The sequence below is a fragment of the Zingiber officinale genome, chromosome 6B, assembly GCF_018446385.1.
Source record: "Zingiber officinale cultivar Zhangliang chromosome 6B, Zo_v1.1, whole genome shotgun sequence".
Taxonomy (NCBI): domain Eukaryota; kingdom Viridiplantae; phylum Streptophyta; class Magnoliopsida; order Zingiberales; family Zingiberaceae; genus Zingiber; species Zingiber officinale.
The window spans coordinates 80,803,608-80,830,716 of NC_055996.1; the positions used below are offsets into that span (position 1 = coordinate 80,803,608).

General features: G+C 36.0%; 2 protein-coding genes across 3 annotated transcripts; one reads left to right on the forward strand and one right to left on the reverse strand.

Moving 5' to 3' along the window:
- Positions 1-402: 402 nt before the first annotated feature.
- Positions 403-5,835, forward strand: LOC121991157 (endoribonuclease Dicer homolog 3b-like). The gene is made up of 13 exons (XM_042545176.1): positions 403-551; positions 1,000-1,265; positions 1,460-1,734; positions 1,824-2,373; positions 2,543-2,751; positions 2,828-3,037; positions 3,683-4,189; positions 4,284-4,541; positions 4,708-4,857; positions 5,059-5,151; positions 5,212-5,302; positions 5,423-5,543; positions 5,634-5,835. Exons 1-13 carry the CDS (start codon positions 403-405, stop codon positions 5,833-5,835), a joined length of 3,081 nt encoding a protein of 1,026 aa, XP_042401110.1.
- A 3,238-nt stretch (positions 5,836-9,073) lies between these two features.
- On the reverse strand, positions 9,074-26,834 carry LOC121992831 (DNA ligase 1-like). 2 transcript variants are annotated; one of them, XM_042547428.1, is made up of 18 exons: positions 26,161-26,834; positions 25,930-26,046; positions 24,968-25,069; positions 24,781-24,897; positions 19,665-19,895; positions 19,491-19,585; positions 17,845-17,932; positions 16,661-16,792; positions 13,971-14,083; positions 13,297-13,398; positions 12,954-13,015; positions 12,698-12,769; positions 12,541-12,614; positions 12,410-12,466; positions 10,853-10,930; positions 10,642-10,719; positions 10,480-10,550; positions 9,074-9,435 (listed from the first exon to the last, which is right to left on the reverse strand). In XM_042547428.1, the coding sequence occupies exons 1-17, from the start codon at positions 26,797-26,799 to the stop codon at positions 10,485-10,487; spliced, it is 2,223 nt and encodes a 740-aa protein (XP_042403362.1). In that variant the 5' UTR covers positions 26,800-26,834; the 3' UTR covers positions 9,074-9,435; positions 10,480-10,484. The 2 variants fall into 2 exon arrangements, with proteins under 2 accessions (XP_042403362.1, XP_042403363.1); XM_042547429.1 differs by lacking the exons at positions 9,074-9,435; positions 10,480-10,550 and having other exon boundaries at positions 10,644-10,783.
- Between the last annotated feature and the right edge of the window lie 275 nt (positions 26,835-27,109).

A 27,109-nucleotide genomic window follows, 5' to 3' on the forward strand; every position in this document is an offset into this window, starting at 1 on the left:
TCTTCGGAGGCATAAATCAACGTCATATTTACAAATATTATACAAAAATAATTTAAAATTCAAAATAATATCCAAGGATATAGTCACACAAGAGGGATCAAATTTTTGATCTCGCTATCTACATCGCAACTTTCCTTCAGGCGACGAAACAATGAGCTATAGCTAGGTGTTTCATTGTGGCATTTCCTCTTGGCTCTAGCGATCGATTGCAGCACCATTGTCCTCTCCTGAAGCGGTGGCAACAATAACCGGATGAGAAGAATTGCTATTGCTTGTGTTGGATGGAATAATAGTAGGAAAGCAGCTTGTTATTGTTAGTTGAAATTAAAAGAAGCAGTTGATGTTGATCGAGGCCAACGGGCTCCGGTGACGGCCCTGGCTAGCTCCAGCGGCTGCTGTTCGATGGCTAGAGCTGTTGCTCTTGCTGATTTGTTGGTGTTGCCGAGTTGGAAGAAGGCTTGCTGCAGAGTTTCAGGAGAAAGGCAAGTTGCTGGTTCTGGGAGAAGATATGCTGATGCTGGTGTTGGGAGGGGAAGAGAAAGAAGGGATAGGTGTCGGGTGGCGAAAGCGGCGCTCGGAAGAAGAACGGCGCGTGGAAGAGGGCCGGCGCGTGGAAGCCTGCGTGGCGAGCGGCGGTGGAGACAAAAAACACCATGGGACGAAAGAAAAGAAAGAGAAAAGGATTTTAAGCGATTGATTATTTATATCGATACAGAATGTTAACAAATTTTAAATTTCATAGTTTTTTTAAATTTTTTTACTTTTTGTTCCTTATAAGGAACACTACTTAACATAAGTTACCTTCTAAGCTTGCTTTTACTGGGATAGATAACAATGACAAAAGTGTATGTGCGGGTGATTCATGATTTGTATGCAATTCTGAGAAAATTTCCCTCCACCTCCAACTCCTACCTTTCAGCGCACAAGTAAACCAGCCCGTTGTTGTTAGAACGGATTAATTTCATCTTTTGATCCATTCTTTTTTCTTCTTTTCTTTAGGTTCTTCATCCCGAAATCAATTTTTCAGTTATTCGAGAAAGATGGTTTACACGGGTGTTCTCTGGCATTGCCACCGAATGCTGCATTTCAAAAAATAGTAGGTCCTAGGACCTGCAGTTCGAACTTAGCAAAACACCTTGTGGGTTTAGATGCTTGCAAGAAGAAGCTGCATGAATTAGGAGCGTTGAGTGATCGTCTTCTTCCTTTTCATAAAGATTCTCAGGAGACCAAATTTGCTGGTTCTAATGAATCCACTACTCGAGCAGGTAGGGGTCAGTAGGAGCTCCTCTCGGATCAGTTATCATAACTAGGAGGGTTAGTAAATAATTGTTAATAGAAAACTTGCTAATCATACAAGTTCCCTAAGCACACATGGTTCTTCATAGTTCAGACATCCAATAATCATGCTACTTGTAGCATTCACGAAACTCTACTGATTATTTTCATTGTGTATTTGAAGGGACAACTAAAAGGAAGGAGCTTCATGGGATGGAAAGGGTCCGTGCATTACATGGAACTTGGGCTCATGAACCTGATGGTATCACATTGAATGCGTATAGGATACATTTTGTTTGTGACCAAGGAAAAGAAAGTTACTCAGATTTTGTCATGTTACTCAATTCATCACTTGATGACGACATAGCAAGTGAAGAAATAAAGCTCTACTTGACCCCTAACAAAATTGTCAGCTCAGTTATTTCTCCTTGTGGGAAGATCGACTTAACTGCAGAAGAGGTCCTATAATAAACAATTTTAGTGAAATTAGGAATAATTATTTGTAGTTTTAATTACTACAGTTCTCTTATATCATTAGTTCCTTTCAGATTGAAAAATCCAAATTATTCCAAGAAGTTTTCTTCAATGGAATGTTTGGTAGGCTTTTTACTGGATCAAAGGGATCAGGACTTAAAAGAGAATTCTTATTTGGAGAGCAAAAAATGGCTTGGAGCTCTTCGAAAATGTACCTACTTTTGCCACTGGAACCTTCATCAGGTGTAACAGATACTGGTAGGAGTATAGATTGGATGGTTATTAACGAGTCCATATCTGTCGCTGAGTACTTGAAAAAGATATATTCAGTAGATGATAAATCTGGAAATGCAACCAGATGTTCTCCAGTTGCATGTGAAACAACATGCGTGAATTCCCAGTTCATAAAATTGGCCAACAATGCTCTTCCTGTTAGGTGCCTCAAAGATTCAGTGGTCTTTTCTATTCATGATGGAAGAATCTACTCTGTTCTGGATGTGATAAATGATGTTTCGACAGATGATCCATTTGATCAGATACATGCAACGAAGCACACACAACCATTGTTACTACTGAAACAAAGTCATAACCCAGACAACCTACTTTCAAGATCAAGATTTAAAGGTTTGTATATTTGCAAGTAATATCTATCTTCAGAATGTTTATATGATGTATGCCTCTAGCACACTAAAGAATTATCAGATGTTGGATTCCAAGAAGAATTTGAGTTTTGATTAATTCTTAAATAGTATTTCATTCTGTAGTTATGTAACAACTTAAAATTTTGCTACAGGTGATTGCAGTGGGGAAAAGATAGCAGAGAAAGAACAAGTACATGCCCGCATGCCTCCAGAACTTCTAGTTCACATAAATGTATCAACTGATATCTTGAAGTCATTTTATTTGCTACCATCAATTATGCATCGATTGGAGTCGTTAATGTTGGCCTGTCAGCTTCGAGATGAAATTGCTTTCCACCAAATTCAAATACCGATCTCACTGGTTTGTGTTTTCAGTGTATTTTTTTTTTTTTCCTTTTGCTTGGTCTGCAATATTCTATATTGTCTGTCTTGTTTAGATTTTGGAAGCAATAACCACTGAAAGATGTTGTGAGAGTTTCTCTTTGGAGCGTTTGGAGCCTCTAGGGTACTCATTGCTCAAATATGCATTGAGTTGCTATCTGTTTTTAAAATATCCTACAAAGCATGAAGGCAATCTAACTGCCTGCAGATCACAAACAATTCGTAACTCAACACTTCATAGGTTGGGAACAAGTCGTTCCTTACAGGTATATTGTCTTTCCACCTTTTCTTTTTCAGTTGCTCAAACAAATTTTTTCACAATATCAAATTTCCTCTGGTGGAAAGACAATCATGGAACGCTGACTACAGAACAACGAGTGCTTCTAGATTTACTCTAATGGTCGGTGGGAATTTCCGTGAGATCGCACCGGTCACTTCCAAAATTAATCTGTTCAAAAAATTGAATATTTAAAATTACCAAAAAAATAGTAATTTGATCATCTCATTCCTTTGCGTGGTTTTGATGCACTAATATAGATGTACCATGGCTACACTATGAATAGTGCAGCGATCAAGCTGTTGATACTATGGTCGACCACCTTAAATGTATCTTGCTGCACAACTAAATATAAATACAAGTTGGATAATCTGCCGGACCCCTCTGCACTTCTCAAATTTACTCTAATAACCAATGGAAAACTTCCGTAAGATTGAGTTGATCCTTCAGAATTAATCGGTATGAAAAAAGTAGAAAACAGGAGGTGAGGAAGATCCTCAATTATATATAAAATTTAGTTCAAAAATCTAAATTATTACTTTTGGCAAGAATATGTTGTTGTATAGCTTTGTCTGACCTCAATCTGTAATTCAAAATGATTATCTTCTGATTCTTTTATGATGACAATCTGCAGGGTTACATACGAGATAATGCATTTGATCCGTTACTTTGGCTAGCTCCTGGACAGATCTCCATCCACCCTTTACCGTGCGTTTGTGGGGTGGACACTTACAATGTGCCTATTGAAAGGAAATATACGACTGAAGAGGTATCTGTTGTGGTGGGAGTACCTTGTGATAGAGGTCACAGGTGGATGCGCTCCAAGACAATTGCAGATTGTGTTGAAGCTCTAGTCGGAGCATACTATGCTGGTGGTGGTTTAACTGCAGCACTTTCATTAATAAAGTGGCTGGGAATTGATATCACAATCGACAAGGTGTTAGTTAAAGAAGCCAAGATTAGTGCCTCTCATTCGATCCATCATTTGAAAGTTAACAAAATAGAATTGCTGGAGTCAGAACTAAACTATATCTTTTCTTCCAAGGGACTACTACTAGAAGCCATCACACATCCATCATATCAAGAGTTAAGACTTGACTTTTCATCAAAAAAAGAGTTAGGACTTGGCTACAGTTACCAGGTTCTAGGCTAGAAATAGCTCTTCAATTTATCTTTTAAATTTGGATTTATTTGTTATCGATGTTGCTTTCTAAATATTTGATTGTTCATTTCAGAGACTTGAATTTCTAGGTGACTCAGTGCTGGATTTGCTAATAACAAGGCATTACTTTCTGAGCCACAAGGATGTTGGTCCTGGAGTATTTAGTAATGAAAATTTTGCACAAATTGCTACGAGAAATAATTTTGACAAATATCTTCAGCATGGTTCCAGGATACTATCAGAGAAAATTAAAGAATATGTTACCGCAATTGCAAATCATCAATGCGGTAAAGATAAGCAGATGCCTAATGGTCTTCCCAAGGCTCCGAAGGTTCCTAATGCTTGTGGTCTCTTGTCATCTGTTTCCAGTTTGCGCATAACTTGTTCACTTCTCGACATGTGAACTTCACTGAAAGCTTCAGAGTTCTATGGTTTACAGCTTTCAGTGTTTTTGGTTATATGAAGCTTGTGCTTATGCTTGTTTTTTCTCTGGTCAGGTTCTGGCAGATATTCTTGAGAGTATAGCAGGGGCAATATTAATAGACACCAATTTCAATCTCCATGCTGTTTGCAAGATTTTTGAACCACTGCTTTCCCCAATTATAACTACGTCACAAGCAGCTTTATGCTTGTTGAAGCAACTGAAGGTCAGAGGTTAGCTTTCTGAATATTGCTTCATGTAAACATTTTTCTTCAGTTCATAAAAACTCACCCTAGACAATTTCTTCTGCCGAATAGATTTCTTTCACTAATTTTCATTTGTGATTTCATGTCTAGGGAAAAGAGAATTTGCTGCATATTTATCATAATACTTTGTTTGGAATTTTAAACTGTTCTTTTCGTCACAGGCAGAAGATATCTCTCATGATCAATGTACACCCAAAAGGGACAAAGAGCCATCTATCTCTACTACTACTGACTCCCTTCAGCTAACTGCAAATGTAAGAGTTTCTTTCTAACCGCAAATTACATCGATCACGACTGAGAAATTTTTCTAGCAGTCGAGATCATCTGGACATTGTTGCCCTTTAAAAGGAAATAGCCATCCGAAGACAAATTGCAAATCCACAAAGGCGAAGCTTGATAGTCCTGGTGCATCATCCATTTCCCTCAAATTTTCTTTCGTAAATGCTGTTGCTCTTTATGATCTTTCAGCTAATTCTTCCTAAAGCACTTTCTGAAATGATATCTGTTTTGGCCTCTGTTCTAAAGACCTTCCAATTACTGTTCCAATTCGGACGGAGAAAGGGGGTCCTCGCACTGCTCTTTTCAATCTCTGCAAGATACATAGGTGCCCGAAGCCCCATTTCAAATTAAAAGAAGAAAAATTCAGGTCATTTGGATGAGTCACGACCTTGTATATCATGCTCACATCTGAAAGAAATCCCATTAGCTAATTAGCTCAGTTGCCTTACTCTTGCAGGACTCCAATCATACTCAATGGGGTGCAAACACCCAACTTTAACCTCTTTAGAGCAATTGTGACTCTGCACATTCCTAACTCTAAAGTAATCACAGTCCAAGGCCAGGAAAAAACAAACAAGAAAACAGCTCAAGATTCAGCAGCGCGGGAGGTGCTGCTTGAGCTTGAGAAGCAAGAAATCTGCATCCTCAAGGAGTTATGACCTCGTTGCTGAGAAAATGTGGTGTGCTTGAGCCGAAGCCTTATAATGTAAGTACTATATTTATTATCTCGTAAATTTAGTATCAATACTAACGCACTCCTTTCAAAGTGTGGAGTCGAACTTTAAATATAAATGTTGTATCTAATATTTTGTTAATTAATATCAGTTCTAGTGTAACTCCTTATAAAGCGCGAAGCTAATATTTTATAATATAATTAGTTTCTTACTTTATTAGTTAGAATAATTACTTAGGTGATTTAATTTATCATGGATCTTAAATAAGAAACAAATAAGATAGAAATCAACTATGAATAAAAAGAGCAAACCGCATGAAACAATCAAGAGAATTAATTCTATTTTCTATGACATCTACTTTCATAAATTAAATCTACAAACGTAATTGTAGCGAGACAAACAAAAATAACTCACCTCGATACGAGTTTCCAGATGAATGCTTATTAAATCCCACGAGCATCTTTAAGCTTAATCACAACTCAACCTACAACATACGAAACCAACAATTCCTTAAACAGGTAATACCTCAAGGAAATGTAGGGCACCGAATAGCGCCAGGAGAAATCTGAATTCGATTTGCTGGAAGGAATAAAAAAAGGGTTACCCTTTTGCTTTATGCGTTAGCAGCAACCGCAAGCACAATCTCATGGTTGCAAAGCGACGACAGTAGAGACAATCGGCGGCGGAAGAAACAACCGGCAACGACAGCGACGAAAAGAAACGGAAGGCGGCGAATCGACGATCAGGTAGCGAGGGCAAGGATTAAGATCACGTGTTAGAGAGATGTCGTGAGTGGGAAGCAATGAGATTTGAGGCTTAGGGTTTGAAATAATGAAGAGGAGGACTCGAGGAGGAGGGTATGTAGCTTTTAATCAAACCTTTGTAATTAGTCCATAAATTTTAAACTTTTACAATGCAGTCCTTGAAAATTTACTACTCTGCCAAATTCACCTTCTTCCTCGTCGGCGCCGCCCTTGCGCCGCCTCTCCTACTTCCACCTCTGGATCATCTCCTTATCATATGTCTTTTACAACCGGATCAGGCGTGTCATCGTCCTCCAAAGTCCAACGGACATTTGGTGCAACAATTACCTCTACAACAATGATGACCCCTCCACCTTCTGAAACCACACTCGGAAGGTGATCATAAAGAAGAACGGAGAGCAGTGACCGACTCGGCGCCTCCGGAGAAGGTGGCGGTGGGACGTCGGGGCAATGGAATGAATGTTCGACCGCGCGGAGATGTTGATCAAGATGCATTACGGCTGCCTGATCGCGCAGCGCTAGGAGTCGGAGCAACGCCGGTTCTTGGACTGCCGCCAGCAGCCGCCTTCCTAGGAATTAATTAATTAAACCTCCATTTATTTGCTTGCTATTAATTTGTTATTTATACACACACAATAACAAAGGAACACTTCAAATCCAACAAATATATAAAGCTTTAAGCGAAACTAATCGTGTAAAGAATTCTCTGCTCTTTTGCAGGCATCTACTATATCTGGAAATTTTGCTGTCATGCAGAGCAAATTACACGAGACTTTATCTCTGCCTTTTTGGCATTGTGTTTATATGAATATAATATTAGACACTAATAATTTATTGCTGAAAATTTTTAGAGAATTTAGTTGAATTTAAAAAATTATATAGAATTTAAATTTAATTTGCAATTAAGTTGACCTGAGCAGGTGATCTCAGACTACCCATAAAAATTGATTTTTATCCAAGCGTCCGAACAAAGAGGTTGGTCAGACGAGGCAGACAGACCTGGCAGGAGAGGTCGGTTGGACGAGGCAGACAGGCCTGGCAGGAGAGGCCGGTCGGATAAGGCTGACAGGCCGAGCAAGAGAGGTCGGTTGGGTTGAGCAGACAGGGCTGTCAGAGAGGTCGGCCGAGTCGAACAGACAGACCGGTCGAAGCAGACAGGTCAGTCGGGTCAAGCAGACTGGCCGATCGGGCGAGCTGATCGAGGTCTGCGAGTCGCAGTTTCCTTGAAACAGATTCGCCCACCTCCGGTTGTACTTCGAGGCTTACAAGGGTCATCTGTTTCTCAGGATACAACAACCGACCATGAATCAGACCAAGCATTGGTGGTCACGGCGAGCTAAACAGTATCCGAATGTTACCACGAGCTCTCCGCCAAGCAGGAGTTGCACAACATAGGAGAAGGAAGGAAAACGGAGAGCGTTTGCTTGCTTGCTGTGTGTCCTCTGGCTATGATCGGAGCCTCCTTATATAGGAGCTCGGATCAATGAGCAGAGTTAATGATCTTAATGGTAATTATTAGCCGAACACGACAGAGGAGAAGGAAGGAAAACGGAGAGCGTTTGCTTGCTTGTTATTAGCCGAGCAATGAAACAACCACCGTTTCAACGCATGATTACTCGGCCGATTTTATTCTGTATTAATCTCGAATTTAATGTATCCGTTTCGCAACAGCAAAAACTCTACATGAGCAACACACAAGTCAACTTGGTTCCATACAATCCAAGTCCTAGATTTGCACCCCTACGCATCCACATGCGAAAGAGAACCTCTCCCCATGCATTTGTTCACATTCTCAATATATATGAATCAATATAAATCAACAAAAATATTTTGAAACTTCCAATGTGAGATTAAAATTTCATTCATAATGAAACATCTTTCCTCTTCCATTTCTTCTCCATTCACTTGTTCAACATATAAAACATGTGTAAGCTACGGAATTTACATGTATATACACACTAATATGTGTAAGCATGTTTCCTGATCCATTTTCTCTGGGAGATTTATTACAATAGAACGGATATCAATTCCTACGTATGCTCTCTAGAAAAATTCTTTCCACATATATAAATTAATCTTATAATTTATCTTCTTTTACCTAATATCTTTGCTACTATTTATTGATCCATTGTCTATGCATCATTTGATTGATTGTCAAATAATCACCAAGATTTTCTGCTGGTTAAAATTTCACAAAGCACAAGCCAAAAAAAATGCTAATTAAAAACAAAATTTTCTAAGAGAATCAGTAGACAAACACAACTGAGAGCACCACCAAGACATTCGAATTTACATCACAGTGAAAACTCTTTTTTAAAAAAAAAATACTAGTGCAGAAAATTGTGATGCTTGCACTTAACTCAGACGAGCAAAACTGTAAAACGTAAATCCATAGCAACATCATAGTTCTAGTTGTAGTCATGTGTTCCATTAGGTAAGGCAATAAGAACAACCTGACATTCATATAAATGCCAATGATACTTTTTGATAACTATCACAAAATTGTAAATTTGTTTATACAATCATAAGAATTTAAAAATAAAACTAGATTTGAAGCATAAAAGAACCAGTTTACATAATCCCTAAAAGTTACTACTTGAATTTGAACCATGTGAAGTAACACAGTTACAAAAATTCATCTTGGTTCACAATGTTTGACAATGTTGCCGAGCAGACATAGGTAATTACAAAATTGATACATGAATTAGAACAAGCACACAAGCTCAGTTTCTGATAAATAATAAATGTCAATCTGAAGACAACTTAAGGACTCCGGAATCCAGTTAGGATTGCATAAGGTGAAAACCAGTAAACAAGGATCCTGAAAATGGGCACAAAACCAAAGCATGAGAAGTGCTCAACCACAAACAAGAGTCAGAGTATTATATAGCAGTTTATTGGGTCTTGTTTAATGAGAGAATACAAAATAAGTGCAAGCAAAAAAGGATTAAGCACTGCATTCATATTTCAGTTTGTTCCTTCATTCAACAATGACAAAAATCTGGAATTACAAATCAATGATTGCAGCTAGCAGTCAAAACAAGCAGGCCTGAGAAAACAGGTGCACCAAGTTTATCACATAACAAATAAACTAAAGTAATTTAATTTTGACATTGATTAGTTAAAAAATAAATGGCTAGATAAAAAAGAGCTTTTGGAGTCAAAATGATAAAATGAGAATATATCGTTAATACTTTAATAGGTTAATCAATGGATGGTCACGATGAAGAGGATCTTCCGAAGTCTTGTGTGATCTAAATATGTAATTTATAAGAATTATGGTATGACTCACCATACCTATAGATTAGAGTCTGAGTTGTTAAGAAGTAAAACATACAAAAAGTTTGTATAGTAGAAACACGAAAATGCTTAGATTGATGGGCGAAGTTACTAAAAAAAATAAAATAGAAAACATTATTCTTCAAGAGAATTCCATACTTAGAAATTTAAGTTATTAGAGTGTGCAAGGTGGTAGAGGGAGGACAGATCAAATATATGCCAATGTTAAAAAAAAAAAAAAGGATTTCAATTGATTTGTATATTGATAGCGAGATAGCTTGCATAGGATCAATGGAGGAATAAGATTCATGTAGTTGGCCCTAAATAGTTGGGACAAACATAGCTTGATGACAATGATGATGAAAATTTCCTACAATGAGTCACTTAGGTAAAATGAAGAGCAAGCTTGGCTTCAGTTGCAAGAAATCCTTTAGAATGTGCTTCAGAGCAACAAAAATTTCTAGTCTACTGGTGACCAAGAAATCCCAAATCCTTAAACAGTATATCAACACAGGATAGGGACATTGCAAAAGAAGCATAAATAAATCAACCAATCTAGTAAGATTATGTAAAAAACATAATATACCTAGATCAATCATCATCATCATCTTGATTGTTTGAATGGTTGATCTTCTGTGCACGATACATATCAGCCACCTATAGAATTATGATCCAACAGTTCCAAAGAGATAAGAAAAAACAGCAGATTCCTTTATTAATGACTAGGTATACTAGTAACTGTCTTTACCTGATCAGATGTTGTTGCTTCTTCAGGGGTTTTGTCATCACGCACACGTAGCAGACGAGGAAATCGTAGTGAAATTCCCTTTAGAAAGATGTCACGTGGAAGTTAAAGAGAGTGGTTCCGAATGTAGATTTGCCATCAGGGGCTACAAATTGATGATATAATAACAAATTTATTCAACACACTTCTATATAGATTTCACTGTCAAACTTACTTTATTTGCATCAACAGCACCATTAGCAGCACGATGAACAGGACTGATGCTCAAGTCAGCAGCCTTAACCTCCCAAACCTTGATTGAATCCCACAATTAATAATTAACTTCCAATAATTGGTTTTCAAAAAATGTCAAATTAATTTGTTCAAAAAAATTGATACAGGTGGCAGTCAAGAAACTAAGACAATTCTTTTCTTAATTATTTCATCTATGATAATGTCTTACAATTAATTTTCTACCCATTGCAAAAAACCAGCTTTGAGATCAATCATGCTAATGGCACCAAGTTAACTGATCATAACTAATTTAACAAGTGAAGACAAAACAGTATGCATTTTTAATGGCCAAGTTGCACCAGGATTAGTGAGGAAGTTAGAATGACTTTTCTACCATATTATTAGTCATTTATATGGATTTACTAGAGTGATTTCAAATGGTACAATAGCAAATAGAAGTATTGATACTATATCTGTATTAGAGCTAGTGGAACATATCCATGATAAAATTTGTCCACCTGTTAAACTCCAGTATTTAATATGGAGCCTATTTTCCTAATTAAGTTTTGATTCTTCCGAATCAAGATCACATTGTTTTACCTGGTTAACCCCTCAATATCTTTAGAGAAATAGACTTGATGAGAAGATGAATAACTTAAGTTCACATTATTCTATTCCAAATAGAAAGAATTAACAAAAAGAAGAAGAAATATCTTGAGTAAAAAAAAGTTAAGTGCGAAATTGAAGATTTTAAACCAATTTTTTTTTCATAAGCACAATATATTTGTTACAGTGGCAAGTTTTAGAATGTCTACACTTTGCATTTAGCTAATTCTTAGATGTGACATATCTAAACTATTTTTATAGAAGTTCATTTTATCTAAGATCTTAAAAAAAAAAATCAAATTCTACAGTTATGAATAGAATTAATGTTAAAAAAAAATTCATGATCATAACTGGATACGCATTAGCATTTGTGATGCATATGCACGGATGCACCCCATAATTAATGAATGCAATAAAGGATGCTAGCCTTAATGCTTTGTTTACCTAAAGGAATGGACGATGGATGGACGAAACAAACTTAGGGGCATGGAAAGAGAATAAAGGGAAAGAAATCTCCTCCTCTGCATGCTTGTTTACCTTGATTGAGGAAGGTGGGTACATGTGGTGTAATTTTTGTAATTGAAAAAAAGGTACCTGCGTCATTTTTTTTTTAGTATATGGCGTAATTTTGTGAGTTAAAAAGGGTACATGCATCAAATTTTTTTGATATATGGTTAATTTTGTGAATAAAAAGGGATACATGCGTCATTTTTTTTCCATCCGCTACTTTCCGCCTGATTTTGAGGTGATCGATTTTGGCTTCAAAACTATCCGCTAATGGATTGTGTTTCTCTTCCCTCTTAAAATTTTAATGAAGTAAACGATGAAAACTTTCAGAAATTTTTCCTTAGTTTTACTTTCCGCTCTCCCAAGTAAACAAAGCATAAGTGATGGAAAAGAAAAGGTATTACATCTTACTACTACTACTACAGAATCTCAATAGTATTGTTACCTCTGATGGCTCAAACCATACATCTGGATTCATTGTATCTGAATAGCGATAATATGGCTGGAATTATCTTGGTATTAGATATCTGATAGCCATCAAGTTTTCATGTAAAATAGGTTACTTATATGAATCACCTTGGGCTTTGGAATGATTTTACTGCGAAGACTTGTTGATCTTTCTTCAAGCTGTGATTCAGAGAAACCAGTACCTTGGAAATACCAACAGAAGTTTGATAAAGTATACCAAATATTTAATTTTTCTAAAGCTTTACATCTAGAGTTGCTGGTTTACCTATATTGCAAATGCTTTGATATTCCTCATTATGTTCATCATAGCAAGCAAGAAGGAACGAACCATAAACACCTGCAAAACCATTATGCCATGAAAACAAAAACTGAGGGAATAAGTCATCAAGTTATAGAAAGAGATGAAAGAAACATAAATAAATGTCACAGGAGGGAGAAACAATGCTACACATAGATTACTCAGCTTACAGGCTTATACTTCAAAAATCCACTTTGTTTGATCAAACTTAGTGTGCATTTACCTGTACGCTTTCCCCTACCATGGAATGCAGCAATAGGTACCAAGTCAAGGGAATCACCAATGCTGCAAAATTAAGAGATCCAAATTTAATAATTCTTGCGCAGAGTTCAAAGTAGGATATGTTGATCTAGTCGATCTCAAATATTTTTTGGGCTAATATGATTTGATAATGGCGATGAGATTATTTTTTAGTAGTACATGAAAAGAACAGGTTTGCAATTTTCTATTGCTTTGTCTTCATTAACCCTTTAAAATAGTTTTTATCCCCATACTTCCAATTAGGCAAACAGAAGAATCAACTATGAATTACAAATGTAGGTTAGATGAAAAGAAACTTTCGTCACCTTTCCATGTAGTCTTTCTTCAACTTTAACCAATTATTTGATCGCTTCGAAGGCTCATAGGTAGCATCCTTATCCAGCGTCTTTATAATCAGACCTTCACAACTACACAAGTAAAAATAATTATTAAAATAATGGATACCACGTCTCTGCTGAAACAAGAAAAGTAACATCTTAAAAGCACCAAACTTTTTAGTACCCCATATAAGCCCAAAGAACAATTAATTATGTCAAGTGGCCAAATTATACAGGAAGACCTTAATTCTAATGAAAAAAACATAAGCACCATATTATCAAAATACTTAAATATTTCTGTATGTTACATCGTTATCATCACCATCAATTGTGTTTGTACCATCTATATTTATATACTATGAAAAATAAAAGATATCACTTTGCATTTATATTGAATTTCCATGTGTTCAAGCTCTACAACTTCATCCTCTCCTATAATTCCATGACTCATTTATTTTAAAGAACAAGTTTTTTAAAGCTTCAAAACATACTCAAGTGTGTTGGCTCATGAAAATTATAAGATTATCATGAAAAATAAGGAAGAAATTCCAAATGACGAAATATATATATAGCAGCCATGCCAACAGAATTTTCTGTGTGTATATCCAGGCTCAAGAAATCACTTAATATGAACAGAATTGGTACTGGTTGGTCATATTTACCTGGAATTGACAGCAGTGTCAAGAAATTTCTGAATTTCCTCCAGGTCATTCGATGTTATTGCAGTTGCAAACTGAAATATCCCAGGAACTTCCTCAAAGCAACTATAAAGATACTGCAAAACAGAGCCCGTAATCAAATATGTATACCAACCAACCAAATTAGGATCCTAGTGTGATAGCATAAGACAGTGTGTCATAGATAGTGTGGGTTTAAGATGTAGTAGTAATAATTAGAGTTCAATTTTCTCGATAAACCAATCACTCAGCAATAGCACATTAAACAGGACTACTGGAGAATGTGGACTATGGATTGTCACAAAAATATAGGAACTAGGAAGCATATATCAAATTGGTGTTTAATGTATTTGGCCAAGAGCATAAGTATCTTATGAAGCTCCTGGAGTACTTGATAGTCAGACCTCTCAAGCAATTCACCCCACAGCCAACAGTGAAGAGCCAACTTTGGACTTGTTCATACTTCATACTCTTACAGGCCTAAAATTAAGTACAGGACTGATTCTGGCTTGTCTCCAAAGCATTTGTCAGGATCAGAGATGAAACCACCCTATAAACTTGAAAAGGCATCAAATCTCTTCATTGATCAAGCAGGGGTTCAACTATCATCAGATGAAGACATTTCAGTATTATGTTCCAGATTATTTAGAACATTGGTTATCAAAATACTACAAGAGTTAACACTTTCAAAAGCATGTTAAAACAACTCAAAATTTTCCACAATTTATCTGCAGCTTTTGCTTTATTCATTCTTCAGTGGATCCTTGGGGGTAATTCCCACTGTCATGCAAATAAAACCCTAAGTTGAAGGCATTATTCAAAGAACATACTGTGCAGATTCATTGATTAAATAATACATTGCGCTTTGACAGATTTAGTAAATACTGTGTAACTTATTAGCTTATACAGTTGGTTAGGATCTATTGGATCCAGGGATTAAGATATGAATATCATTTTGTTTGGATAGGCATGGGTGAGACTTACCTTTCCACCCACACACTAAAACCAATACGAAGCCTGCACAGGTGAAGATTACTAGTTTCACAAATGTCGGTCCCTGTGTTGCTCCATAGCATTCATCTATAGAGCTTGTATCAGCAATACATGCATTTGTTTAAGCTCATAGGACCTGTGAAGCCAACATGCAGAATAGGCTCCTCTTACCTTCCTCTTCGTCTTCTTTTTCCTCATCCAAAAGCTGGAATATTGAAAGCAAAGGCTACCAAAAGTGGACAAAAGAGTATGAATGTGATGTCTAACAAAACTAGCAAAATGTGGGTCACAAGCAGAGGCTTCATACAAGGCTATACATGAAGAGAGAAGTGGGACTTGACAAACTGTGCAGATCAGCCACAACTAGAAAGCCCAAAAGTTTGCAAGTGGGAATCCAGATCCATGTTGTCAAAGCCTCCTACTTAATATATTAGAAAATTAATACAATATATTATAATAAGAATATATTATTAGGTAAAATAGTATATAAGATAAGAAACTTAAAATCACTAGCAAGTTGTGCGTGTAATCAAGGTTTAAAATCAAACTGTGCTTGAGTTTTGGTCTTTAATTGAAATTCAATATCATACTGAAGTTCCGATGTATGATACCACAGTGACTAATTGGATGTTAGAGGAAAGAGATGAAGAAGATAACACAACTATATACTTAACCCTTTGTGTTCCTTCTGAAATAGTACTTTTTAATATCTTATATAGACATAAGCTACAAAAAATATACCAATATTATCTCAATTCAAGACGTGTTGTAGCATGCTAAGGGTGTCATCAGCATAACATGATACTTATCGATATACACACTGATACAAAATTTCAAACCATGCTTGTAATAACTATTTAAGGTAGGCTACATAGATTTATCACCTCATTGAGATTATGCATGACTTTCACTAATATAATTAAATAGACTACACAAGATTATAACTAGTACAATTGAATTATATATAGATATATATATAAAGATATTACGCTGCGAGCATTTTTTTAAAGCTTAGGGTTTAGCCATTTAGGGTTTTGGCTTTAGAGTTTAGGGTATAGTATTAAATCTTAAAAAAAATAAAAACAAAAAAATTACATCAAGTGCTCACTGAGTGTCCGGCATAGCATTCCTCTCAATATATATATAATTCAGTATTGAATTCAGAACTAATATAATTTACAACTTGCTTCAACAATATATTAAGTCAAGTCATAATGGAACTGATATATTTGTATTCTTGCAGGTATCATGTCAACAGGGGTGAGGATCCAAAAGTAGATTGGCATGGATTGGCAATATCTTTTCAAGTTCTCTTTCGGTGATAGTGTAATATCAACTCATTTCACAATGGAACAAATATATTCACAATACGCTGTCAAGAGGAGTGACTAGTGAGGCTGATCTAAAATTAGGTCAACATGGTCCAAACCTTTTTTGGGTTGCATTAATATTTAATATTCTGGTCAGAAGCAAACCAAGATTGAAATGGAAATTTCAAACCTTGATTGGATCATATAGTTACTTTCAAAAAAAAATAAAAAAGACTAGCCATCCTTATTAGCATATAATGTGAAATAAAATCATAAATTTTCTGCTAGTGGAAGCTAAGCTAATGTCGATTCCAAAGAAAATACAGATAAAATATTAAGATATAGCAGGACCACCACGTGCAAATAGTATACCTCTCTACGAATTTTCAGCTGATCTTGAAGAAGAGGTTGGCCATCAATATACAGAATGTCAAAGGCATATGTGCAAACTGCTACTTTTATGTCACTTAGGATCACTCCTTTCCGAGCTCGAGTACTCAATATCTAAGAGAAGAAATTAGCAGCTTATTAAAAAAAAATAATCATTGCGAAATACATATTATTATCAATATGCAAATATTGCAAGTTGCATAATGCCAGCATACAAATATTGCCTTTGTAAATGATTTCGTAGTGAAAGAATGAGGAAAGCCATCAACCAATATCAATAAATTCCAGCAGATAAGTCTAAATGCAATGGAAGAGAAAAGGACACAACAGAAAACACATTATTCACAGAGAAAATTAGTACAAACGAAAGATACCTATTGAGAGTGATGCAAGATAAGCATCATCACTTTGATTTAGAAACAAGTACTTAAACAACCCTATGTCTTGAATGTTGATTTGAACACTTTTGCACTCGACCTAGGGACCATGGAACACTTTTGCACTCAGCCTAGGGATCCCATGGTCCATCAAATAATCAACAAATAGCCAGATGGAACTAGTACCAGCTCATCTACCAACTTTCAGCTCAATCTCAAAATTTTAGTCTTCCTCTGCCCCTATACTGCTCTCAACTCTCATCAATTCATCTAACTACAGAATCTCTAAAGAGCCTTTGAACATATCCATATTAAAAGCATAAAATAAAATTCAATAAATACATTGGTTCTCACTGGTAAGTTACACTTTTTTTGTTTGTTTACACACATTGTACTCTCAACACAGCACAATTAAACAACGATTGTGGAAGGACATTATGAAACAGTGTCAGTGAATATATTGTGGTGGACATTTCGTCACCACTGGTTAAGTAACTACGAACCCAACTAGCTTACCACATGACATTAATACCGAATTTGTGCTGTAAACATACGCCCTAGCACTTGAAAACAAAAAAACACAGTTTGGTTTCTAAAACAACAGGTAATGTGGCCTAACATTTAGATATCAAATAGTAAACCATCTTAGAATGGTGAGCAGAGTGAAAATGAAAAAGCAAGAAGGAAAATGAAAAAGGGGAAAAAAAAGATTAATGATTAGAACATAGCGTGGATTAGATGAAGAACGAGGAACTCAATCAAATAAATAAGATTAAAAAAATTACTTGCCTGGAAAGGTAATATCTTTTGTTTCTCACGGTCATATGCAACAATTTCACAGTCTAGCACAAAGGATTTCACATTAGCCTTCTTGAATCTGCAGTTGCATAAACCTTTTTCTTGTCAACCAAAAAATAATCAAATTAAAACAAGTGACAAGCCATGTAAACTCTACAGTGAACATTAGGAAATTTAAGCATATTTTATTCTTCTCTCCAAAAAGACCGTGAATATATACAGCTCTTTTCTGTATATCTCAGTTTAGCTGTTTTAGCTACCATTAGCTTCCTTTAATAAAAAAACAAGCACACTTAAAATTAATCCTGCAGCCTCAAACATTGTTTTGGGCTTCTTAAATTATGCTTTTCGCAATATTCATCTTGATTTGTCTCTAATCTCTCTGGAGGTACTTCCTCGCTTGGATAGAAATTAGTTACCACTCGGAGTGCCATCTTAAAACCTGTTGGAAACTATAGTTTTATTACATTTGAATATTGGTGAAATGCAAGGGGTTATTGGTTTGGCTTTTCCATTGTCTTTGAACCTAGCAAAATAAAAAATTTCCACTTTCAGAGTCCTCTGATAATCAGCGTTACAATGAATTTCAACCAAACAAGGTGAGTTTTCAAATTATAACTGATGCGCCACAAGATAAATCCATGAGCCTTAGTTGGTAATCTCATAGAAGGTCGTGTACCACAATTGGAGATCTTGTGAGAGAAAAGAAAGCATATGAGAATAAAATATCATATTGGTCCTTCAGTGAATCTAGCAATGGGATGGAAGTCCTTTTATAAGCTTGGAAATCTTGAGAGAGAAATGAGAAACTATGAGAATAAATCACATATTGTTCCTACAGTAAATCCAGATATCGGATGGCAGCTTTTTTATAGGCTTTCATAGTAATCCAAACTAATTAAGTTTTGGATAAAACAGTGTGTACTAAAAATAGTAAAGTGGACATAAAAAAACTTGAATTTTTAGCATACTGAAAATCCGCATGCTAGCTTAGAATAGTGGTGATCACAAGAGGGAAGTGTTTGCATTCTGGAATGTCATTGGCAAATGGAGCTGAGCAACTAGCAACAAGAAGGCCACAAAAACAAGGAGTTACGAAATTGAGTGGCTTCAGGATTGAAATGAGGTTATGCTTTATTACCACCAGACGTGGCACGAGATGTCAACGATCTTACAAAGGGTTGCATACATAGTCGACAATCTTGCAAAAGAGTAGAGCATATGACAAAAGAAAATTATATTATTCCTTGAATCTATATAACAACAGCATGGATGCGTCTTTTATAGGATTTCACAAAGTCACACTGTACTAAGTGAAGAAGAAAATAAAATATAACTGTACTTTATATTCCCCCAAATAATTTAAAACCCCTGAATCAATGTAATTTTTATCTGTATCAACAACTCAGACATTCCAACTTGACTAGACAAAGAAGCCCTAGAGTATCAAAAGACTAAACTTGTCCTTTTCAACCACTTACATCCCTTACTCTTACAGAAATCCAGGTGAGTAGTTCAGAGTTAATCTTAGTGCAATTTTTAAAGAGAAAAAAAAATTAGGTTATATAAACATAGTTACCAGTTACCACAATGAATATGCATTTACAAATATGGCTGGCTAAAAAGGCATGAAATACCTTGACACTGAGCTAACAACATCTGGGTACTTCCCAGTATTTCTTTCTGCATTCCGACTATATATCTCAACTGATCCATCCTCCATATAATGTATCTGCAAAAACTAATCATTTCAGGGAAAAGGAAAAAACACAACAAACATGTTGTATATCACAACAAAGGTCATATAGTACCTGGGCACGTTCACCATCATATTTGTATTCACAGGTAAATTCTGTTCCTTGAAATTTATCAAGTATCTCAGACACTGCCTTTGTTGGCTTAGCTAACATAGGCCCCACAGGAACACCTAGAGAAAATTTGCATGCCTCTTGAAGTTTCCACACTCCCACAGAAAGAAGCTCGGGAACAATTTTATCATAGATTGGGAGTACTGAATAGACTTGTTTGACAATTCTCCCAGCCTAAACTTTACAGGTCCAATGAATCAGGGCATAATAACCAATAAAACATAAATCAGCGTAGCTCGAAAGAAAAACTACATAAGTCTTTACCAGCAGTTAGAAAAATTATCAAGCATGATCAACAAAGATTATCATAGTATCTCATAAAAGGCAACAAAGAAAACATGGATATAGCCAATGTGATTGTGGCATCATATAGTGAAAGAAGAAATAAATTAAGATCAAGCAAAAAAAGCTATATTTTCTTGTAACAAATCAAATTCTTCATTTAGCATACTGAAAATCTGTATGCTAGCTTAGAAGAGAATATTAGATCAATTTGTACTATTAAATCCTTGAGAGGTGTTTCCCAAAACATAGACTAACAGGTTCTAGGATCTCAAGGAGCAAATATAACACATTTGCAGTGCATGATACTGAGGTACAGAAACATAAGAGTAGTGAGTTGCCCCTCCATCTCATTAACCCAAGGACCATCAACTCTGAACCATGGACTGAAATGTCGTTTCGTGCCACGTGGCACGGACAGTTTTTACCGTTCCACCACCCGGCACCTTAAGCTTCCCCGTCTCGATGCGTCGCAGGCAGCGCTGGAGGAGTCGTGGGACACCTCCGGCGCCGCCGCAAGCGTCCTGCGATGACTTCGGCGTCGAAGGCATCGCGCTCCCACAATGGTGCCGAAAGCATCGCGCTCCCGCGACGGTGCCAAAAGCATGCGTCGCACTCCCGTGACAGTGCCGAAGGCATCGCGGGGTGCCTTCGGAAGGGTCGTCGGCGCCAGAACATCCCAGCGACGCCTTCGGCGCCCCCAGACCCCCCCCCCCCCCCCCCCACCGCGATCCGCCCCTGCATGATATTTTGACGCAATGGAAAATTAAAATTTTCATTTCATTAATTTAAACCATTCCCATGTGTGATATTTTAAATAGGTTTTTATAAACGCCAATTAAATTATCTCAATAAAATATATAAAAATATATTTAAAATTTAAATTTTTTAAATAAATTTAATTTAATTAATATTCTGAAAATTATTTTTAAATATTTTAAATTTCATTTGAAAATTCTGTAAAAAATCTTTAAAAATTATAAAAAAATCTATAAAAATAAATTTATATTCTGATTATTTTTTTATTATTTTATAGTTTTTTTACTATTTTATTGTTTAATTGATGTTTTTTTTTTACTATTTAAAATTTATATTATTTACCTAAGTAGAATGTTGTAAGAATCAATCTTCCATCACACCACTCTTTTTGATATTAGCAAAGTAGTATATTATGATGTATCAATTTTAATTCAAGATTAATTTTTTCTTTAAAGAAAATTATATTTAATTATTTTTTCTAACCATATTACATTGTCCAATAATTGAGAATTTATACAAAATCAATATACAATTTATTTTTAAATTATACATCATAAATATATTTATCTAATAATTAATATATATAAATAAAAAATACCGAAACCGTATCAGCACGGCACAATACGATACCAAAACCGTATCGTTCCGGTCTGAGACCGAAACCTCCCACGGGTCGAGATTTTAAACCTTGCTCAAACAATGTAGAACGAGGAATGAGGAAGGGAAAACTATATTAGATTTTGCGATAGCATATGATCTTATATTAGCTAATACGTTTTTTAAGAAAAGAGAAGAACACTTAGTCACATTTAAAAGTGGGAATAATAAATCGCAAATTGAATTTCTTATGGTTAGGAATAAGGATAGAAAGATTTGTAAAAATTGCAAAGTCATCCCTGGAGAAAGCTTAACTACCCAACATAGGGTAGTAGTGTTGGATATACGCCTCAAACATAGTATCAATAGAAAGAAAATATATACAATTCCTAGAATTAAGTGGTGGAAGTTAAAGGATGGGAAACAAAATATATTTAAGGAGAAGGTAAAAGTACAAGCATTAGGTGAAATATACGATGACTCTAATACAACATGGGATAAGATGGTATCAAAGTTGAAAATAGTAGCTAAGAGTGTACTCGGTGAGTCAAAGGGACATGCATCACTAAGTAAAGAATCTTGGTGGTGGAATGAGAAAGTACAAGAGAAAGTGAAGGAAAAACGAATAGCTTATAAGGAATTATATATTTGTAAGAACGAGGAAAACTTAAAAAAATATACAATAGCCAGGAAAGAAGCTAAGAAAGTAGTGAGTGAAGCAAAAAAATGAAACTTTTGAACAGTTATATCAAAAATTGGATACAAAAGAAGGGGAAAGAGATATTTATAGAATAGCTAAAGTGAGAGAAAGGAAAACAAGAGATCTTAGCCAAATAAAATGTATTAAAGATGAATGTAATAGGGTATTAGTAAATGATGGAGAAATAAAAGAGCGGTGGAAGAGGTATTTTCATCAACTTTTTAATGAAGGTTTATGTGACTAACTTAACTTAGGTAATTTAATTAGGTCAAATGAGCATAGAAATTTTAATTTTTATCGTAGAATTCAAACTTCAGAAGTAAAACAAACTTTAAATGAGATGCACAATGGAAAAGCCGTTGGACCAGATGATATTCTGATAGAGGTATGGAAGTGCTTAGGGAAACAAGGTATTGAATGGCTTACAAAATTATTTAACATGATATTGAAAACAAAAAGAATGCCTGATTAATGGAGGATAAGTACTCTAGTTCCCTTATATAAGAACAGGGGAGACATACAAAATTGTGCAAACTATAGGGGTATTAAACTAATGAGTCATACTATGAAACTTTGGGAAAAAGTAATAGAAAAAAGATTAAGGTTCATGCCTGGAAGGTCGATAATAGAAGTTATACATCTTCTTAGACAATTAATTGAAAAATATCGGGAGCAAAAACAAGATCTACACATGATATTCATTGACTTAGAAAAAACTTATGATAGAGTCCCAAAGAGAAATTATATGGAGAATTTTAGAAAAGAGAGGTGTTAGCGTAACATATATTGAACTAATTAAGGATATGTATTGTTGGAATAAAAAGATTTCTTCATTTCCAATAAAGATAGGGTTACATCAAGGATCAACCCTAAGTCCCTATCTTTTTACACTAATTATGGACGAACTCACTGCGCACATTCAAGACACAGTACCGTGGTGCATGTTGTTTGCAGATGATATTATTTTGGTAGATGAGACACGTGAAGGAGTAAATGCTAAGCTAGAATCTTGGAGGGAAACACTAGAAGGGAAAGGTTTTAAGCTTAGTAGATTAAAGACAGAATATATGAAATTTAAATTTAGCAATATTAGAAGTAATGAAACAATTATTAAGCTAGGAGAGAACGAGTTGCCCGGAACCAAGAGATTTAAATATTTAGGATCATTTTTACAAAATGATGGAGGGATTGAGAGAGACGTCTTACATAGAATACAAGCAGGATGGGTGAAATGGAGGGGAGCGTCGGGTGTTTTATGTGACCGTAAAGTACCTCTTAAACTTAAAGGTAAGTTCTATAAAATCGCTGTTAGACCTGCTATGTTATATGGAGCTGAATGTTGAACTATGACTCGAGCACATGAGCATAAGATGAGAGTTGCAGAGATGAGGATGTTAAGGTGGATATGTGGACATACGAAGATGGACAAAATAAGGAATGAGAGCATTAGAGAGAAAGTCGGAGTTGCATCTATTGAGGACAAACTTCGAGAGACACGTTTAAGATGGTACGGACATGTACTTAGACGACCAATAAATGCTCCAGTTAGGCGATGTGAAATTATGATAAACATGCATATCAAACGAGGAAGACAAAAAAAGACTTGGTTAGCAACAATAAAACAAGATAAAATTTATTTAAATATAGATGATGATATAATAGGAGATAGAGCTCAATGGCGTAAAAGGATTCATACAGCCGACCCCACCTAGTGGGAAAATGCTTGGTTGTTGTTGTTGTTGTCGTCTAAACAATGTAGAAACTAGAAAAGAAAGAGTCAGTAAGACAAATCCAGGCAGTTAATGAGAGTAACCACATGGCATTCACCTCCACCCAAAACCTATAACACCATAGTTGTGATCCACCACCTAGAGCCCTTCCAACTACCCACATCCCAAGACCAATGACCCAACTTGTCCCCAAGCTCATTGCTGAAAAGCAAGGGTCAGCTTTGAAACTTGTGATGGATGAAGACGACCACCAACCCAAAATCAATAGCCAAATAGGGATGATTGCTCCTTTATAACATCAACCACAGATCATCATCTCTCTTACAATTCAGGACCAAAAAGAGCACACAGCCAAAACTATGGACCAAATTTCCTGCTTGTATACGTTGTTTGGCATTCAAGTGGCAAAGTCATACAATCTATATCAATTAGCATTGTAAAAGAGCATGACATTGAGTTCTAATGTGTTGCAGATATGTTACCAGATTATGAGAATCATTTTTATCATAACATTCAGTTGTCATAGTTGACATGCATGAGTTAGCAACAATGTTATCCTTAAATGTATGATTTATAATAATAATGATCATATATAATGTTTAAATATGAAGAAAACAGTTTCATGATGATCACGATGATGCTTTATGATTTAAGCAAATGATCGATTAGCTTTGAAGTTGCATTTGGTATTTGTGTTAGATTATTAATCTAGCTATTAAAGCTCCAAATTAATGAGCTTGAATTTCTATGGACTTTCTCCAGTTTGTATCCTTTTCTGATGATTTATACAGCCATGTAATATAGTTATAATACATTTTAGGACTTGGTGACAGCATCAGCAACTGATCCATAGTGTTGTGATCAACTAGGGAAAATAGCAGAGTCCAACTCATTAATATTGATAAAAGGAAGCATATTCCAAATAATTTACAAGTTGGATTTTGGAAGAACTTAGAAGGCAAAGATAACTCCAAACATATTAATACCTAACCTCTTCAAAATCAGGTTGAGCTTGTGAATGTTGATTTTGATTTGTTTCAGAGAACACAGAAGCTTGTGCAAGAGCTACTAGGACAGTTTTCTCTGCCAACCCAATTCGCATCTTAGACTGCATTTGATTTCAAGTAACTTTAGAGGCTAGAATTGAAAACTACAAATGGATGAAGCTGAATATTTACCTGGAGAAGACGAACTAAATACTGAGGTTCACAATCAGTTGCTGCAACAAGAAGTCCTTTGATGTGATTCCTTTTCTTGTCTTGGCTATCTTTTCCAGACTCCTGTAAAGATAATAAAAATAGTGGCCTTTAGCACAATTCCTAGTGGTAAAACTAAATGGACCGTTTATTCAGCAACAAGAAAGCTATACAATGACAGCACAAGCACCAGATTTTTTTTCTTTTACCTTTTGAAGGGAACCATGCTATGATAGCGCATAATGAGATATTACACATGTTTCTGCTTTCCAACAATATATTCAAGTATGAATGCACTATCAGATGTTTGTTAGCATTTGAGCAAGAGCCGAGGACCAAAAAATATTGTATTTTCAGGAAAAAAGAAAGGAAAAAGAAGTGGTTCGAGAATCATATGCCAAACTTATGTGCCTGTATAAAAGCCTCAAAAATTTGAAGTGATAAATTCTCATCATATCTTAGAAGGGACTATAAAAAAACATTAGTTATGAATCAGCCAAAAAACAAGCAAGCTGTCTCAGTGTTCATCAGCTCCCAATGCATGTAGCATATGCATAGATATCCAGTTCCATATATGCATGTGCAGTGCAGCACATACAACCCTTCTTCGAACCTTGTTATTTAAAATGAAGCTTCCCCATCTATCTTCATTTAGTCTGATGGAAAACACATAACCCTGCATATCATCTTCCAATTTATCCTCAGATAATATTAAAGTTAACCCCAGTACATATACGGATACACCAAGAAATATCTGGGAAAATTGTTGTTTTTGTCTCAATGAATCAGTATCGGCATAGCATACTTGCTCTAACGACCAAAGATTAAGATTGAAATCAAATTTGTGCCTACCAGAAGATATTTAAAAACTATCTTTTTCAGAATTACCAACAGATATTGGCCTTCGTATACCAGATTATTGAAGGGAAAAGAAAATATCACACCTTTGCAATAGCACGGAATGTGTTGAACACCTTAGATATCGTCAAAGGTTGAGGCTTGAACATCACTTTCTGAGACGATCGGCTAGCTTTGGCCACAAGACCCAAGTCACCCAGTTCCTATCACCGCAACTTGCAACTCAGTTCCAAACAGCAGAACTCCTTAAATAAACAAAAAAAAAAGGAAAAGAAAGGAAAGAAGTCACGAATATGAATTGACATTCTAGTTAAAACCTTGAGTTGTTTCTTCACTTGCTCCTCCTTCCTCCCATAAGCCTCTGCGAGTGCCTTTATGAGAGAAGCGTCGCCGATCCCGAGCTCAATACCCTCATGAGGCGCTGCAATCTTATTAGCTGAAAGGTAAACGGTGGCAAGAAGATCCCCAGGCGTGGTGGCAATGACGGCCCGAAACACGTTGCATAGGATCTCCGTCATGGCGATCCTTCCGGACTCGTTCGAGATCAGCTCGAGGGCACGCGCGAGGAACAAGAAGGGCACGGGCTCGCCGTTCTTCCAGGACGTGGCCTTCTTGGGGTTGAAGTCGGCGCACTTCCTCTTCAACTCCACGGTGAAATTGCTGCCATCGACAGGAGGATCCTCATTGAGGTTTTTCGCATCGTCGCCTAAGATTCTAGGTTTCTTAGAAGGAGTCAGGGTTTGGTCACTGGAGGCAGGGGTAGGGTTCTTGGCCTTGGCGGCGGCGCGGGCGTTGCCCATGAGGACGTCGGTGACGGTGCGGCGGCCGGACATGGCAGTTCGGCAGTGAAGGAGCGGGATTTGTGCGGGTTCTGAGAAAGGGAGAAGCGAGGGAAGAAGACGCGGAAACGGAGAGAGTCCGAGGGGAAGGCGAAACGGGGCGCGCAGCCACTGCATCGAGTGCGAGAACGGTTCGGGGCTGCAAATTTATCGGGACCACTCTTATTTAGCGCCTATAGTTTAAAGGCAAGGGCTAACAAATAAATTCTACAAGATTAAATATACGGTATTTTACTTATATCATTAATACTTTGGTTTAAATTATTGTGTATAATTTTAATTATATTATTATCAAATAATACATAATTAAAATTATAAAAAAAATAAAATATTATATTATTTTTATTTTTATAATTTTACCTTTTTTTTACTTTACATAGTTTTTTTTTATTTTACGTTATTTTTTTATTTGTTTTTACTTTCCACT

Coding starts and splice junctions, on each gene's coding strand:
- LOC121991157 (XM_042545176.1), top strand. CDS start 403: ATGGCTAGAGCTGTTGCTCTTGCTGATTTGTTGGTGTTGCCGAGTTGG. Junction 4,858..5,058: donor GCTTGTTGAAGCAACTGAAG/GTCAGAGGTTAG, acceptor TTTTCGTCACAG/GCAGAAGATATCTCTCATGA. Junction 5,544..5,633: donor TTAAAAGAAGAAAAATTCAG/GTCATTTGGATG, acceptor TTACTCTTGCAG/GACTCCAATCATACTCAATG.
- LOC121992831 (XM_042547428.1), bottom strand. CDS start 26,799: ATGCAGTGGCTGCGCGCCCCGTTTCGCCTTCCCCTCGGACTCTCTCCG. Junction 12,770..12,953: donor TGGTAGGGGAAAGCGTACAG/GTAAATGCACAC, acceptor ATGGTTTTGCAG/GTGTTTATGGTTCGTTCCTT. Junction 12,467..12,540: donor AAATCATTCCAAAGCCCAAG/GTGATTCATATA, acceptor AGATAATTCCAG/CCATATTATCGCTATTCAGA.